Source organism: Oryx dammah, unplaced genomic scaffold (assembly GCF_014754425.2).
Source record: "Oryx dammah isolate SB20612 unplaced genomic scaffold, SCBI_Odam_1.1 HiC_scaffold_22, whole genome shotgun sequence".
NCBI classification, from domain to species: domain Eukaryota; kingdom Metazoa; phylum Chordata; class Mammalia; order Artiodactyla; family Bovidae; genus Oryx; species Oryx dammah.
The window spans coordinates 5,201,868-5,218,705 of NW_024070206.1; the positions used below are offsets into that span (position 1 = coordinate 5,201,868).

A 16,838-nucleotide genomic window follows, 5' to 3' on the forward strand; every position below is an offset into this window, starting at 1 on the left:
ACCTTGGTTTTACTAGACTTAATGTTTATGTCGTGTATTTTCAATTTCATCCCTGAGTATAAACTGGGTATAATCCTGTGAAAAGACAAGTAAACAAGATGAGTGGGTGCTCAGTTGTGTCTGGCTCTTTGCAACCCCATGGACTGCAGTCCACTAGGCTCCTCTGTCCATGAGATTTCCCAGGCAAGAGTACTGGAGGGAGTACTTCAGGGGATCTTCCCGATTCAGGAATAGAACTGGAGTCTTCTGCTTGGTGGGTGGATTCTTTACCACTGAGCCACCTGGGAAGCCCTGGGTAACTTTAGAAAGCTTCCAGTTTTATGATTTTATAAATGCCTAAAAAAATTGGTTGAGGAGCTTTTAAAATAATAAAGGAGGAGATAGAATTGGTGAAGTGATGGAAGAGGGAACACAAAGACAGCCCCTGACGTGGGACATTTAGGAGCCAGAAGAGTGATTTTATTATTAAGTTTTGTCCACTTCACTCAGCATGTGAGGTCTTAGTTCCCTGACCAGGGATCGAACCCACGCTCCCCACATTGGAAGCAGAGTCTTAATCACTGGATTGCCACAGCAGTCCCAGAAGAATGATTTTAAATCCCACTTAGTGCCTCCAACTTAAGCATTGTTGTTCGGTTTGGTCTTGTTTTTCATGTAAGTGAGAAGAATCATTTCAGTCATTTGTTATCAATGAACTTTTATTGAGTATCCCAGAGCCTTCATGTAGACTAGGTGGCCTGGGGTCTCGGGCGATGAGAAGGCTGGGGTGAAGTGGTGGGCGTGGACGGAGTGTAGGCTCTGGGGTGAAGAGACCACAGTGAATCTCATCTGGACCGTCTGCTAGGTGTGCCTTTGGGTGGGTTCATTAACCTTTGAGAGTCTGTTTCCTTATCTGAAAAGTGGGGTTTAGATAAGAAGAAAAAGCACAGTGTCTGCCATGGTGCATGGCCCATAGAGGAGGTTATATTTGAGAATAAATGCTAGTTCTTGACTCCTTGCTCTTGAGTCTCTCTTCTCTTGGCCAAGAGCAGAGAACAAGACACAGAAGCTTGAGTTTTAAAAATCATGCACTCCATGAAAGTATGTGTATGTTGGGGGAGGTTGATCACAGAAAAGAGTGGTGAAAAATGCACCTACCAGTGAAAGGCTGGAGAAGATCCAAGGAATATTCTAACCTTGCCCACATTATCAGCCTCATAGGAAATCAGGTTAACTCTCCTTTGTTCTGGGCACTGCATTATGTTCAGAATCTATATCAAGATGAATACTTTCTCCTTCCACACATGCTGCCTAACAGCCCCGCACAAATACTATATTGGATTCCGGTACGTCCACCCGTTAACAGAGGAAGCAATTGAAGAGATGGAGAGGGACGGCCTGGAGAGGGCGGTTGCTTTCACGCAGTACCCCCAGTACAGCTGTTCCACCACAGGTAAGCCTGCCCACTGCCGGCGGAGGGTGGCTCCGGCCCGGTGAGAAGACCCAGGAGGCCAGAGGGCAGGAGAGGATGGATCTCTTTCTGTTTGAATGGCAAATCCAGCCTGTCTGTGTTAAACGCGAGAGTTCAGGTCAATCTATTTGAAATCTCATGGTTCATCTGTCCCTTGAGTTATTAGCCAGTGGACTGAGAATTACAAATGATGGGTGAAAGGCAGTGGCTTCGTGTCCAGTGCTTTAATGCATGTAGAATGGATCCGTAATGCACCTTAAGCCACTTTCTGTGTCTGTGTAATAAGCCTTTATTTTTATGGCTACGCCAGTATTCTTATTAATGCAGCAAAGGTGATAGATGTTTCCATTGTGCAAGCAGAGGTGTCCGTAGAACATTGGAAATATGGATATGTATTTTGGTTACGGGTTGGTTCCTGGTCCAACCAAAGCCCAATTTAGGGTTTCCTTTGCTAACTTCTCTCAGTGTTCTAGATTTTGGGAAGTATTACTAGGTGTTGTTTCCTAGATATTTATTTGGAGCTGGAGGGTAATGTTTTGCCAATCTCTGTATCATTTAGGTATGGGTAAATCGTCTAATGTCACTCACAATTACGTTTGTTTGCATTCTTTTTCAAGGCTCTGGGGTCAGCACATTTTTGCTTCTAAATTGCTTTTGGACATTAGGGCATATTATTTCTATAACAGGAAGGAGAAAACAAAAGGCTACTGAAAGAAATCTTGGAAGCCTGCTGTGTGCCTTAAATATTTATTCAGAGCCCCTGTGAAAGTGCCCAAGTTCTGAGACACCCTCAAGAGTTTGAATTGTGATTTCTTTTGGATATATGTCTTTAAAATGTTTGGTAACATGTCTAACATGTTATTGGAGAAAAATTTTATGACCTTTCTAAGCTATACTTTTTGCCTGGCTTTAAAAAATATACCTTACCATGTAAATGTCTGCTCTCAAAATTAAGCAAGAAGATGGTTATTTATGTGACAAAGAATTACTACCGGTTGTATCTCACAGCTGGCTCTGCCTGTGTGTTTAAAACGTCAAGGTCTGTGCAGGTTTTCCCTGCGATATAAGGGAAGGCGCAGCTTCACTTCAGAGATGTGAAGGCATGTTCATTCTTGGAGGCCACTAGAGTGCCATTTGTCTATTGCTTTATTTAGACACATGTTGTGGCAGTGCCAGTATATTCAATGTATCAATCACTTTTTTTAATCAGGCAATATATATTTTTTTCAGTTATGCTCTCCCCTTAATTACTACTTTAGGCAGTTCATCGAATGTTTCTGAGTGACCCAGAAGACCTCCGGTGGCTTCCGGAAGGCCTTTTGTATTGGCTTGACCACAGAGTTCCTTCAGGCACGCTGTTACAGAGAAATCCGAACGAACTTTCTGGCCAACCCAATCCATCTGACAGTGAAGATTCCCCTGTGAAATGTGGCTTGCAACATGCAGATGGCGGTGACTGCTTCATGATTTCTGGAGAGACGGGTTTTGAACCTGGGAAGGACTCCATTTGAATTTATCTGACTCATTGTATTCTGCTCAGAAAAACGGAACTCGGTGTATTTATTTTTTTTTAATCGAGTCTTAGCCTGAGAGTACATGTGATACTAAATAAAGTCAGTAGAGCTTTGTGCTGGCAAGCGTTTTTTATCTGGAGACCTGACTGATGAATAGTTCTAGGAGAGAAACTACTGGTGTCAGGAAGCATGGCCGTGTTTTGGAGCATTTGCCCCACGTGAAGACTGACGAGGAGGCCCCATGTTAGGGCTGGTTTCATAGGATTAGGGGTTGGCCCCAGTGCCAAATCCTCTAGGCCAGGAAGAAAATTGCCCTGGGTTGGCACCATCTGCTTTCCTTTCTGTAGTCTTTGAATTTTCATGTTCACCATCTCTTGCTTAGAAATACCAGTTTTGATAGATTACCTACAAGGATTTGGTACCCATTTAACTTATTCTAGGGAGTGAGGATAATTTAATAAAGTAGATAAAAATAGAGAATGAGCTTAGAAGCCTTAATAAGCTGTTTTTCTTGTCAATGGGCCGTTAAAAAGGATGGTTATAAAGCTTTTATTATAATGTGGAAAATATTCATCTCACGATGCTAAGTAAAAATGCCCTAAATATTCAGGATACAAAAGTGCCCATATACTGAAATTAATTTGTGAAACATCACAGCTATAAAGAAAAATCACTGGAAAGCTCCAGTTAGAATGAAACAATGATTGTGGTAGCGTGCTGGGGTCATGCCTCATTTCTTTTTCCTTTCTTTCCCACCTGCTGTGTTTCCTGTAAATGGGGTTGATTCCCTTCATAACGGGGGGAAAAAATGTAACATGCTTTCCATTGTAAGACTTGGTCCTTGCAAATAACGACCACTAATATTTCATAAATCCACCGCCCCTGTGCTTCTCTAGAGAAGTGGCCTCTCTAATCTTTGAAAGGTCATTGAAATTGATTGCTTTTTAGTGATCTTCATTTGCAGGGTAGTTAGATCTATATGCATTTTAGAGTATTGAAATGATTGTAATTAGACTGACTCAGTGCAGAAATTACCTGCTTTGAACTTATAATTACTGCCTTTACTAGTCTGTTTTTTTATTTTCACCATAATCCACACACATGTACTAAGTGGCCCCTGTATATTTCAGGCAGCAGCTTAAATGCCATTTACAGATACTATAATGAAGTGGGCAAGAAGCCCACAATGAAGTGGAGCACGATTGACAGGTGGCCGACGCACCCCCTCCTCATTCAGGTAAGCCGACCACTACCAGCTGCCCTGCGCCCCAGCTTCTGGTGTGGGCCAGGCTCTTGTCCAAGCCTGGCTTGTGGGTGTCCTTCCGAGCCTACTGTTCTCTTCCTTAAAGTATTTGTCTTGATTTATTATGCCAGGGGAAAAGAAATGTAAAGGTTAAAGGTTTAACTCTTCCCTTTCTTCAGATTAATAGTATTAGTTACAAACCATAGCAGAATTATGTTTTGAATTTTGTATTTCACAGTGACCAAAAGAACGTGAAGGAATATGCAAGGGAAAAGAATTATGCAGGGTGTTTATCTAATCTCCATTCATAGATTGAATAACCAACTAATAGTTTCTCTATTTTCTAAATCTGTTAAAATATCAAGACCTAAAGATTTTAAAGGGAATATATCTACGTGCTCTGAGACATAGAATAAATTTAATACTTCAGTTGAGAAAGTGTCTATATTAGACGTTTCCTATTTCCCCTACGCAGTTTATATGTCATGTTTATAGTAACAGCTGCTTGGTTTTAGGAGAACCCGTTAAAACTGCAGTTCCAAAGCGCTGAGACGGCGTTGTTTTCTTCACCCTTTGACTATGGGAGTGCCATGGGTGTAGCCCTTCGTCATACCCACACTGCTTGGTCCCGCTGGTGGGAGTTTTCTACCTTTGAGTCAGTTTAGGTAGAAGAAATACCAAGTGACGCGGAGCTCATCTAGTTTATGTTTCATTCCTCGGACATTCTCGGGCAAAATACCTGCTTAACCCCTTTTTCTGAAGCCTGGCGTCACTTACATCTGTCCCCGCTAGATGGTGGTAGACCTCGCGGAACTGGCCGGCTCGCCCCTGAGCAGTCCGTGTCTTCCTCGGGCACGTAGGCGCCGTCAAGGGTTAACGCAGAGGCTGAAATGCAGTTTTAAGCGAGAAGTGGGAAGAAGGCGCCTTCTCTCAGGGGCGGGTGTCGTTTTGGTCCGGGTGTGGTGTCCCCACTGAGTCCGCTCTTCCCGGGGAGGCGGTTCCCATCCAGGCTGCCTGCAGCCCCAGCCTGGCCTGCCTGTTCCGCCCCGGAGGCCCGGGGTTGGAAACGAGGGGTGCCTCGGGTCAGCACTGCCATGCGGCAGCGGAGAAGCGGAGATCTGTGCAGCATCTGCCTGCCCTGATCAGGCAGTAATTAGATTTGCATTAAAATTCAGTCCTTTGAAAAGGGGGGAAGCAGAAAGATGGAAAGGTCTCTTAACTGAGGAAGTCTCCCTTCATAAAATGAAAGGGAATTTTAGAGGCATTTATCCGCCCTCCTCGACGGTGTGATTGAAGGCTCTGAGAGCCGCCTGCCGCTTTCATTCTGCAGAGGGGCTGCGCTTGGAAAATACCGCAGATGGGTTTTAGATGATTTCAGCTTGCCCACGGCTCCTCAGTGCTGACAACGGCTTAGAGTCTGCAGTAAGCTGTAACAAATTGTGTCTCTACTTGCATGCAAGATGATAAAAGGAGAAATCCTACTAAAATCTCGAGGAAACAAAAATTTAGTTTATTAGTATTATGTGGATTACACAAGAAGGAGATTTGATATCTAATGGAAATGGGGAAAATAAACCAAACTAAACGAAAAACCAAAGCTGGAACTAAAAATCTTGTGTTTAATCTATATTTCTACTTATGATAAGTAGTAATTACTGAAAATAGTCATTTTGCTTCTGTTATCTAACTGCTGGAATATTTAGAGTAAATGTATGTTGCAGCCTCTCTTTAAACTTGGCACTGGGCCTCCTTGTCTGGGCTTGTACAAATATAATCTTTTCTGAGAATCCTTAGGCTACTAACACTGCAAAGACCACCAGAAAATATTGTTTATTGTTGGTGTTTAATCCTATCACATTGACTCTGTAGGTAAATTATAAATTTTGAAAAGGGAGCAAACTCTCTAGGCACCATTTTGTGCCTTTGAGCATTAATTTATCAAAATTTGAGGGTTCTGAGAACACTAATAATATTCCAATATTTGTTATGGAGTAATTGCTCATCCTGTCATATTAACCACTGAAGTATCAAAAATGCCAACAAGTGCAAATTTACATGGTTTTGGTAAACTGTCCTTTATAATTTTTTAATATTATGTTTAAAAACATTTCTATTTAGAAATAATTTCAAGCATACATAAAAGTTACCAGAATAGTATATAAGGAACCCTCATCTCTTTATTTAGATTCCTGTGTTAACATTTATCCCACTTTATCATTTGCATACCCTTTATGTGTGTGTGCATATGTGTGTCTATGTATACATAATTTTTTCCTGAACCTTTTGAGAATAAGAGGTATATACATACACACACACACACAGATGTATAAAACCACTCTACACCTAAACAGTATATTCTTTTCCATAGCAATGATACAGTATTCAACTTCAGCAAGCTTCATATTGACACTGAAATCTATCCAACCTACATTCATACTCCAGTTTTGTCGGTTGACCCATTCATGTCCTTTGTAGCCATTTGCTTTATACATTGAATGACAGCGTGATTAAAGAGTGAGATGAAAGGCGGCCTCCTCAGACCTGGTATTTCAGCACCTACTGATGTGACTCTGGACGTGCTGGCCACGGAAGGGGCTTGGCTGGTCTGGTGGACAGAGATGCAGAGGAGCGGGAGCTGCCTTCTGGTCCAGGTTCTGCAGATGGGACCCGACGGGCCCCCCCCCCGTCTCCCCTCTCTGTGAATTGAACGAGAGTTGTGCAGCCTTCTCGTCTGCTGTTAGGAAGGTCGTTATGAAGACTGACTCAGGGAGGCCAGGGTTGTAAAAAAGGAACCATATTTCTTATCCCTCGGTTATTTCTGTCTAATGTATTTTAATGTGATATGCCTGAAAGCCAAACTAAGGGAGATTCAGAAAGACCCTGTAAGCGGTTTTCCTGCTAACAGAGCTAGTGAGAGGTCTTAAAACAACTCCTCCTTTCCATCTGCGTTTCCTTTCCATCTGGAAGTGTGCCCTGTGCCTCCCACGGGGAAGCAGGTCCAGAGCGTTCATTTTCAGTGAGCCATTAGCAAGCTTTAGAAGTTTCCCATCAAATTCCCCAGGCCCCTGGAACCGTTATGAGCCATTCTGATGATGAACCAAAGCTAGAGAGACGGTACAGTTTGCAGGGTTTTTTTTTCTTAACAGAGGCAGTTCCCGAGTTTGAGGTTTTCGCTGAGATTTGTGGTGTTGCCCTTATTTACAGAATGTTCTCTTCTCCCATGTCTTTCTTCCTGCCCCCTCCGTATCTCCCCCCTTTCTTGGTGTTCCCGCAGTGCTTTGCTGACCATATTCTGAAAGAGCTGGATCACTTTCCTCCTGAGAAGAGACGCGAGGTGGTCATTCTTTTTTCTGCTCACTCCCTGCCAATGTCTGTAAGTAAGAACATTTTGTTGGATGACTCAGTGGTAGAGGGTTCAAAAGGTATAACGTGGGTCCAGTTTCCATTCAGCCTAAGCCCAGGGCAAGGAGGGACTCTAAAATCTCAAACTGAGTTTGGTGCTAATTTCAGTTCAGTTCAGTCGCTCAGTCATGTCCGACTCTTTGCGACCCCATGAATTGCAGCACGCCAGGCCTCCCCATCCATCACCAACTCCTGGAGTTCACCCAAACCCACAACCATCGAGTCAGTGATGCCATCCAGCCATCTCATCCTCTGTCGACCCCTTCTCCTCCTGCCCCCAATCCCTCCGAGCATCAGTCTTTTCCAATGAGTCAACCTTCTAGACTCATTTCTTGATACCTGAAAGTGAAAGTCACTCAGTTGTGTCCAGCTCTTTGCCACCCCATGGACATGTAGTCCATGGAATTCTCCAGCCCCGAAGACTGGAGTAGGTAACTCTTTCCTTCTCTAGGGGATCTTGCCAACCCAGAGATCGAACCCAGGTCTCCTGCATCGCAGGTGGATTCTTTACCAGCTGAGCCACCAGGGAAGCTCTTGAAACCTAATAACAATTAATTCAGACTATGATATTGTGAGTAGATATTATCTTCCTAAGTTCCTGTAAAATGATAAGTTGAAGATCCATTCCTATGTGAGAATTTTCGCCTGCCCTGTTCAAGGAACTTGGATGGTTCCTTGAATATGGGCTTCCATATTCAGACTGAGTGCTCTCAACTCCATTCTTTTTGTCCTCAATACTTGGCAGAAGTTGTTTGAATTCCAGGAAGTGATTCGTTTTTCATTAGCCAAGGGAGCACATTTTGGCCAGTCCATGTAAAGTGTATCCAGTTATGATCTGGTTGCTCCTTAGTTTCTCATATTACACCGGGTGTTTGTTACAATAGCACTTCTGTGCCATTACTGTCGCGTTTTTGGAGACAAGAGGGATGGAGCTGGTATACGTATGATGTACAGAAACGCTTGGGGTGAGCAGCCCATTTCATCAGCTCGCAGCTAGCATTGTGTCCTGAAAACATCGCTGTTAAAGCTGGAGGGGCAGAGAATTACTGCCGTAGGCATCATTAAGGTTTTAGCTGCAGGGTTAATGAGTTAACCCAGAGTCCTCTCCGGGGCCCCCCTTCTGACTGGCCTGTGGCGCCACCTGGCAGTCGCCAGGAGTGAGCCCTTCGCAGCCTGAGTCTTCCTCTCGCCCCGGGGCACGATCCGGCAGTAGGCAGCTCCAGAGAGAAGCTGCTCTTCCGGAAGCCTGCCTGTCCTTTCTGGTACTGCGCGCAGCCTCTTCACACGTCTGTCCTCCTGCTCGGCCCTCATCCTTTTTTTTATACCTGCCCGTGTGTAATGAGGCAGCGGCGGAAGGGCCAGAGGGAAGCGGGAGAGGGGGAAACACGTGTTCATGCGTGAACGGTTCCAGGTGCTGTCTTCTCTCCGCTTTTCTCTCCCTCACTTCTCTTTCTCCCCCTCAGGGACTGAGCACGCAGCTTCCAGGGTTTTTTGTGTTTTTTTTTTTTTTTTCCTGCCCAGGGTCTTGAGTAGAACTGAAGCACACCATGAAGTCAGGAGGGTCAGGATGGGGTGGGGAAGGCAGAGGGATTGTTGAGCAAGAGAACTGTTCTTGCAAGCCCTGTTCCTCTGCGTTTGCTCCTAATGACTTCTTCCCTTGCGTGCTAAGTGCTTCGGTTGTGTTCAACCCTGCGACCCCATGGACTGTAGCCCACCAGGCTCCTCCGTCCATGGGATTCTGCAGGTAACAGTACTGGAGTGGATTGCAATTTCCTCCTCCAGGGGATCTTCCCAACCCAGGCATTGAACCCCTGTCTCTTATGTCTCCTTCACTGACAGGTGGGTTCTTTACCACTAGCGCCACCTGGGAAGCCCCTTTCCCCCTTAAGAACTTAAAAAAAAAGTGTGTGTGTATATATATATATATATATATATAATGTATGTTGAAGTCATTTTAGACTTACAGAAAAGTTACAGAATAGTACAGAGTTCCTTAGCTTCTCCTAATGTTGACATCTCACATAACCGGAAGTCCAGCAATGGAAACAGAACTGAGCCGAGGTGCAGAGCTGTTACCTGAGGACTTCACTCACTCTTCACCAGCTCTACCTCAGGCGTTGCTTTCCCCTCCCAGAATTTCCTCCTCCAATCTGGGACAGTTCCTCCTACTGTCTTTGTCTTGGCTGAACTTGATGTTTTTGAAGCATGATTTTGTAGCAACCCTGGTGGCCCAGATGGTGAAGGATCTGCCTGCAATGTGGGAGACCCAGGTTCGATCCCTGGGTCGGGAAGATCCCCTGGAGAAGGACATGGCAACCCACTCTGGTATTCTTGCCTGGAGAATCCCATGGACAAAGGAGCCTGGCGGGCGACAGTCCATGGGGTCGAAAAGAGTTGGACACGAGTGAGCAACTAGCGTGCACACACACACACACACACACACAATTATTCTGCAGCATGCTCCTCCCTTTGGATGTGTTGGGTGTTTTCTCATGCGTAGACTGAGGTTGCTTATTATCAGGAAGAATAACCCCTTCTCCCCCCACCGGTGGCCTGTGCTTCTGAGTGCATCATGTTGGGAGTGCACGCTGCCAATTAATCTCACTACTCCTGACGCGATCGTGGTCATTTGCCTAAGGTGGGGTCTTCTGGATTTGCCCATTATAAAGTCACTATTGTCTCTTTGTGATAAAAAATATCTTAAGTGAGCTACTTGGAGATTGTGCAAATATCTTACTGTTTTTCAGACTTTTGCTCACTGATTTTTAGCTTCAAGTGGATATTTCTGTGTTGGTCTAACGGTGACTTTGTATTTCTCTCATTCATTCTGCCTTCATGTTTCAAATGGCAAACTCACTTTTAGCCATATCATAGAATAGCTCATCATTTCATCTCGACAGTGTTTATTGAACACCTATGCTATTCCAGGCACTGTTCTATCCTCTATCGCAAAATAGGGGAATGAACAAAACAGACCCCAAAAATCTTTGCATTCAGGGAATGAAGGGGAGGAGGAAGATAATAAGCATAATAGATAAGAAAGTAGTATGAAACATTAGAAGGTAATAAGTGTTGTGGGAAGAAATAAAGCAGGATCGGGGGGGTTTAGAAAGTTGGTACACAACTAAATGGGCTTCCCAGGTAGCTGAATGGTAAAGAATCCACCTGCTAATGCAGGAGACATGGGTTCGATCCCTGGGTCTGGAAGATCCCCTGGAGGAGGAAATGGCAATCCACTCAAGTGTTCTTGCCTGGGAAATCTCACGGACAGAGGAGCCTGGTGGGCTATGTTCCATGGAGTCTCAAAAGAACTGGACACGACTTAGCAACTAAAGAGCAACGATACAGCTAAATGTTAAAGCAGTAAAAAGAAAATGTCTGTTGCACACTTTCAACGGTGTTCACTTTCAACGGTGAGGAGCGCTTGCAGACTCTGTGCTCAAAGTGTGGCCGTGGTCCGCTGCTGTGGGAGGAGTGGGGAGAAGGAACTGGAAGGAGCCCGAAGGCACAGGCCGTGTTCTCAAGGAGCCTGGAATCCGAACCACTGCTGCTTCTTTCTCTTGCTCCACTAGTGTTCACCCCTTTTGTTCACCCCTTTTGTCCCCATGAACTCAGTAGTTCTATACACTGTCCGTACAGCACTTTCAGTTCCATTTCTAAAATCAGGGAGTTCCCTGGGCATTCCAGTGGTTAAGATCCTGGGCTTTCACTGCCATGGCCCAGGTTCAGTCCCTGTTCGGGGAACTGAGTCCCTGCCAGCTGCAGAGCACAGTCAAAAATTAAAATAAAATCAGCCCTTCAGGTAACTACCGAAAGTGAAGGCCCATCCCTTGGCAGAGTCTCTGTGTCGTTGTTCCTGTTCCAGCTGAGGGATTGGAGAAATCCATCCTCCAGAGGTGTGTGTTGTCAATCTCCTCTGGGTGACGTGGATGTAGAATCTGATGCATTCCTAGGAACCCGAGAGCTGATTTGGTACCCTGTGCGCCTTTGGCCGATGAAATCCATCCAAGTGAGTTGGGCCCTGAGCTCAGCTGGCGTTGGCATTAGTGCAGAGGACGAGGGGCCGCCTCCAGCCCAGGGCCCGGGCTGCCTCCCCGCCCAGCCCTAGGCTCTCAGAACCCTGCACGGTGTTGGAGACTGAACTCCTGTGTCTCTGCTGCAGGTGGTCAACAGAGGGGACCCCTATCCTCAGGAGGTGGGCGCCACTGTCCAGAGAGTTATGGACAAGCTGGGTTACTCCAACCCCTACCGGCTGGTTTGGCAGTCCAAGGTAGGTGGCTTCCATGTGTTTACAGGTGGTCAGCTCTTTGGAGGATGTCTATTTTAGGACTTAGTTATAAAACGATCAGATTTGGCCTTTTCATGCAGACAGAATGTTCTGCAATAACCTGACTGCAAGCAAATATGATGGAGAGGAAAACAGGTGATGAGCAGAATTCCATTGACTCCATTCAAACAATAGACTATTTTCAGTTGAAATCACAGAAACTCTTTATATTTTGCCAGCTTCTAGAAGGATTCAAGCCTAATAAAGAAATACCAAAACCCATTAGCAAGGTGTAAAGCGTGGCCCTCACTCTTACAGGGAGGCTGCGTGTGCACAGGTGTGTGCCTGTGAGTGTGTCCGGGGCAGTGGCTGTGGTGAGACATGGTCCCTGTGTGCACTCCTGCTTTCTCATAGGTTGGCCCAATGCCCTGGCTGGGTCCTCAGACAGACGAGGCCATCAAAGGGCTTTGTAAGAGGGGAAGGAAGAACATCCTTTTGGTTCCAATAGCGTTTACCAGTGATCACATCGAAACGCTCTATGAGCTGGACATCGAGTACTCTCAAGTTCTAGCCAATGAGGTAAGTGTGGTTTATTAATCCCATTTCGATTTTATTTTTTTGAAATGTGATTCGTTTTAAAAGGTAACTTGCTCTGCAGTAATCTAATTGTATCAATCAGAAATATTGCTTGGTATATGTGTGTGCATGTCCTGTGGCCTCATTGTTCCAGATAATACTTCATCCGAGTTCTGATCTGAGCAAATCGACTTCATTTCCACATTTGCAGGGGGAAAGCACTTTCGTGCCTTTGCAAAACGGGTGACCCGGGCATCACTGCAGGCAACATCATTGTGTTTAGTTTGAGTTACTGTACCCATTGAAAGTAGTAAAAACCATATTTCCTTGAGAAAAAAATAAGTGTACTTCTCACCAGTTTGGAAGAAAATTTTATTGTTCTCTATATAATTCCTTTCTTCACCTAATAGTGCCCTTTGCTCAGGCTGTGATGCTGCTTCTGGTGGGTTTCGAGGCACTAGAATCCTCATTTAAGAAAGACATGAGATGAACTCTGGAGCAGTTATGTGTTGTAATTTCCCTGACCTCTTTTATGCACTCACTTAATTAGCTGTTTGCTACTATGCTGTGATCAATCTGATTATTGAAATAACAAATACCAACCATCCTGAGTGTCTTGTAATGGAAGATGGATGTGATTGTCATCCACATGGAGGAAAACTACTGTTGACCCATCTCAGGGCTTCTGAGGGCTGGCCTGAACCTGCGCCCCCTTTCCTAGCATTGTTTCTGTGGGAACCGTGGAACCCTGGGGACCCAAAAAGACCTCCCCGCTCATCCTGCATCCCAGCTCCCGGCCCTGGTCATCCCACGTGTGCTGGGTGGGGGCCTGGCTGCGAAGAATACGTCTCCCTCTCTGGGACCTGGTGGCAGGTGCAGGGCAGGGTGGAGAGTGGGTTGGGGGGAGCTTCAGCAGCAACTCCCTCCGCCCCCCCTCCCCCGCCCCGTTTTTGTGTGTGTGTGCTGGTCGTGAAGGTAGAAGCGCCTAAAGTGCTTGTCAGCAGTTCTGATAAGGAATTTATGGGAAAGTTGTAATTGGCTAAAATGAGATTGTAGGGTTGTCTATGGACTTCATTTAGTGAAGCTTTCTAGGGACTTCCCTTGTGGTCCAGTGATTAAAACTGCATGCTTCCACTGCATGGGATGAGGGTTCCATCCCTGGTCAGGGAACTAAACCTGCTTGCTGTGTGGTGTGGCCAAAACAAAAACAATGGTTGAGGACAGTGACCAACAGCAGGATAACCAGCTTACCTCTATATGAAGTTTTAGAATATGATCAATCTGTTGAGAACTGTGTTTGCTGAATCTCACCCTTTTCCTGTTTCCAGTCTTCTAACTTAAAAGATAAAGCAACCAAAAAGCCATCAGCATTTCAGAAAGGGAAAGAGAAGATCCTAGTTACCTGAGTAAATAATAGTTAGATATTTCTCAATTATTTGTGGGATAATTAGCTGGAGTTAACAGGATATTTTTGGAGAAGGGAGTAAGGATGGTTGTGAAATAATCTTTAGTTTTTTAACTTAAATTTTTCTAGGTAAGAATATATTTAAATTCCCAACTGTGCATATTAGATCCAATCTAGTTTCAATACACATTAATTTACCTCTTTTGGCACTTGGAATCAAAGCATGCATAAAAATTTAAGCAACATTCTGCTTAGGTAGAGTCTATAAGTAGGCATTAGAAAGGTGGACTAAAAAAGAACGGTAAGCAGACTTAAATTATTTGAATATTCTAGCCTATAGAACCTCAAAAATGGTTTGGAAACAAAGCACCCATTGGAAGGTCATGGGCTTGGGGGTGGGAATAGAAATTGATGAGCAATTTGATAATAGAGAGGTGAAAATCAATGTCTGTGCCTGGTCTCAAGACTGTTTTTCATTTCTGGGTGGTCTGCGAATACTTGGGTACCAAGACTTTGAGTTGTGTGTGTATCTGTATGTGTACTTATTTTTTTGTAGCAGTTTCTTTAAAAAAAAAAAGGAAAATAAAATGTGTATGTGTTTTTCCTCCCTTTTCTCATTTGATTCAGTGTGGACTTGAAAACATCAGAAGAGCGGAGTCTCTTAATGGAAACCCCCTGTTCTCAAAGGTATCTCTAATGTTACAACCATTTTAGCAGAACATGTCGGAGAGCGGTCCTCTGAGAAACTCTTACAGAATATTGGTTTTCTCACATATTAGAACATTTTGAGTTCCAATTAATTAGAAAAATAAAATCGAATCCCTTATACTCCGGCTCTCTCCTCCTTCAGAGTCCCTGTTTTCTTATTTCTACCCACCCATCACGACGTCTAATTTAAAATCTGCCTTCCAGAGACAAGGTACGGCAGGTGGGGGTGTGGGGATTTCGTTTTCTAAAACCTGAATTTTCGCCTTTTCTCTAAGCTGAGAATTCTTAGGAAAGGAAGACGTTAGAATTGTGTTCAAAGGATGCAAATCAATAATTCAGGTGAAGAGAAGCCCCACGCCCTAGCGCTCCTCTGGGCAGACGGGGGCGCGGAGGCGGCGTGGGGAGCAGCGGTGTCTGCGCTTCTGACTGTCTGTCCTTCCCGTCTGTCCTGCAGGCCCTGGCCGACCTGGTCCACTCACACCTCCAGTCCAAGGAGCGCTGCTCCACGCAGCTGACCCTGAGCTGTCCGCTCTGCGTGAACCCCACCTGCAGGGAGACCAAATCCTTCTTCACCAGCCAGCAGCTGTGACCCCGGCGGCTCGCCGCTGGGAGGTGCGGGTGCCCGGCCTCCCGACACCTCCGAGGCGGAGGAGGGCGCATCCGGCCGTTAGGGAGGAAGTTACATCCGTGCGGGCATGGCCTCTGGCCACAAACTGTGTGCTTTCTCCAGGAAGGGACTCTGAAGTCCTTCTTGAGGGCTTTCTATTTTTATAGTCCAACACAGTAAGCATTTATGGTCCCTCCTCCCTGGGTTAAGTTACTAGTTTGGAATGTCCACTAGACCATTTTTTTAAATGAGTTTTAAAAATTTATCTTCTGAGATGCACACATATAAGAAAAAACCCAACCCTGCAAGGGTGTGAAGAGTTTGCTTCCTGGGCTGTCAGTGTGCATGGTGGGGGTGGTGGTTTAGTCGCTCAGTCATGTCGGACTCTGCGACCCATGGACTGTAGCCCCCAGGCTCCTCCATCCATGGGATTCTCCAGGCAAGGATGCTGGAGTGGGCTGCCATTTCCTTCTCCTGGCAGTGTGCGTGAGGTCTGTTTAAAGTCTTGCACTTGTGTTTTGAAGTGAACATAGTTGAGTAAAGGAGATATAATTTTAGAAAAGAAAGGCGCCTGCTCTTTCCCTCAGCGCCTGGGGTTACGGAATGCCTGTCTGATGGTGTGGTTCCCACAGTGACTGCTCCTGGGACGTCACTGTTAATCGGTCATTTTGGTCTTCGTGTGTGATCCTCACGATTCTTACCATCAAACCTAATCAAGTGTAGGTTCCACAAGTGCCTTGAGACCCCCAGGCACACAGGGCTGATAAGCGTGTAGCAGTTGCGATTTGTCCTCCCCACCTTGGTGGGAATCCTGGTGGCGGGAGACGGGGATCCTGATTGCTGTCTCCAGGGGCAATGCAGCTGGAAATGAAGGGCTGCCTGCCCACAGCTCCTCCCAGACCTCTCCACCCAGCATCTTCTTCATCTTGGTTGAATGTCCCCTTTCCTGCCTTATTTGTTTGAAGATTTTTGAAAAGCCAACTATGTTTTATAACCTCAAATTCTTTCTTAACTTACAATTTTTATTATAAAAATTATATAACCATGCTATAGGAAATTTGGAGAAAAGGAAAAGAACCACTCTAATGTGACAAATATTATTATATTTCATGTTAAGTCATTTTCAGTGGATATTTAAGATGCCATTGTATAAACTTTGTTCTTCAAAAAAGCATTTATTTGATTTTTTTTAAAAGCCAGTGAAAGTATTCATGGAGCCATAGATCTTCTATATATAGGGTTTACTATATTAATAAATATGATATTATTAAGATTTTAACCAGTATGACTCATTGTCTCTGTTAAATCAAAAGTAATTCAGGGACTTTTGGGAGTCCAGTGGCTAAGACTCCGTGCTCCCAGCACAGGGGGTCGGGGTTTGATCCCCAATCAGGAACCAGACCCCATGTGCCACAACTAAAAATCCTGCATGCCACATTAAGACCCCAGCACACCAAATACATAAAAATATATTGTTTTAAAAGCAGTCCAAATTTGTTACTAATCAAAATTATTAAGAGGGATTTACTTTGTAATGCAAGAAACATGCCATTCACTTTCGTTAATAATTTCCCCCACTGATAACAGCTCTGATATTTGAGTAGCATCTGCATTTTTTATTTTTTTCCAAACTGGCTTTCCTATCAGTGGATTGTGTTTCCAGAAG

At 44.8% G+C, this 16,838-nt stretch overlaps 1 protein-coding gene across 1 annotated transcript in view; it reads left to right on the forward strand.

Moving 5' to 3' along the window:
* Window positions 1-16,451, forward strand: part of FECH (ferrochelatase) — a 36,039-nt gene extending 19,588 nt beyond the window's left edge. The window contains exons 5-11 of the mRNA XM_040264317.1: window positions 1,298-1,432; window positions 4,095-4,201; window positions 7,482-7,580; window positions 11,772-11,879; window positions 12,291-12,455; window positions 14,485-14,544; window positions 15,020-16,451. Coding sequence (XP_040120251.1) covers window positions 1,298-1,432; window positions 4,095-4,201; window positions 7,482-7,580; window positions 11,772-11,879; window positions 12,291-12,455; window positions 14,485-14,544; window positions 15,020-15,154 — 809 coding nt within the window. The 3' untranslated portion in view covers window positions 15,155-16,451. The remainder of the gene's footprint in view (window positions 1-1,297; window positions 1,433-4,094; window positions 4,202-7,481; window positions 7,581-11,771; window positions 11,880-12,290; window positions 12,456-14,484; window positions 14,545-15,019) is intronic.
* Window positions 16,452-16,838: the final 387 nt, after the last annotated feature.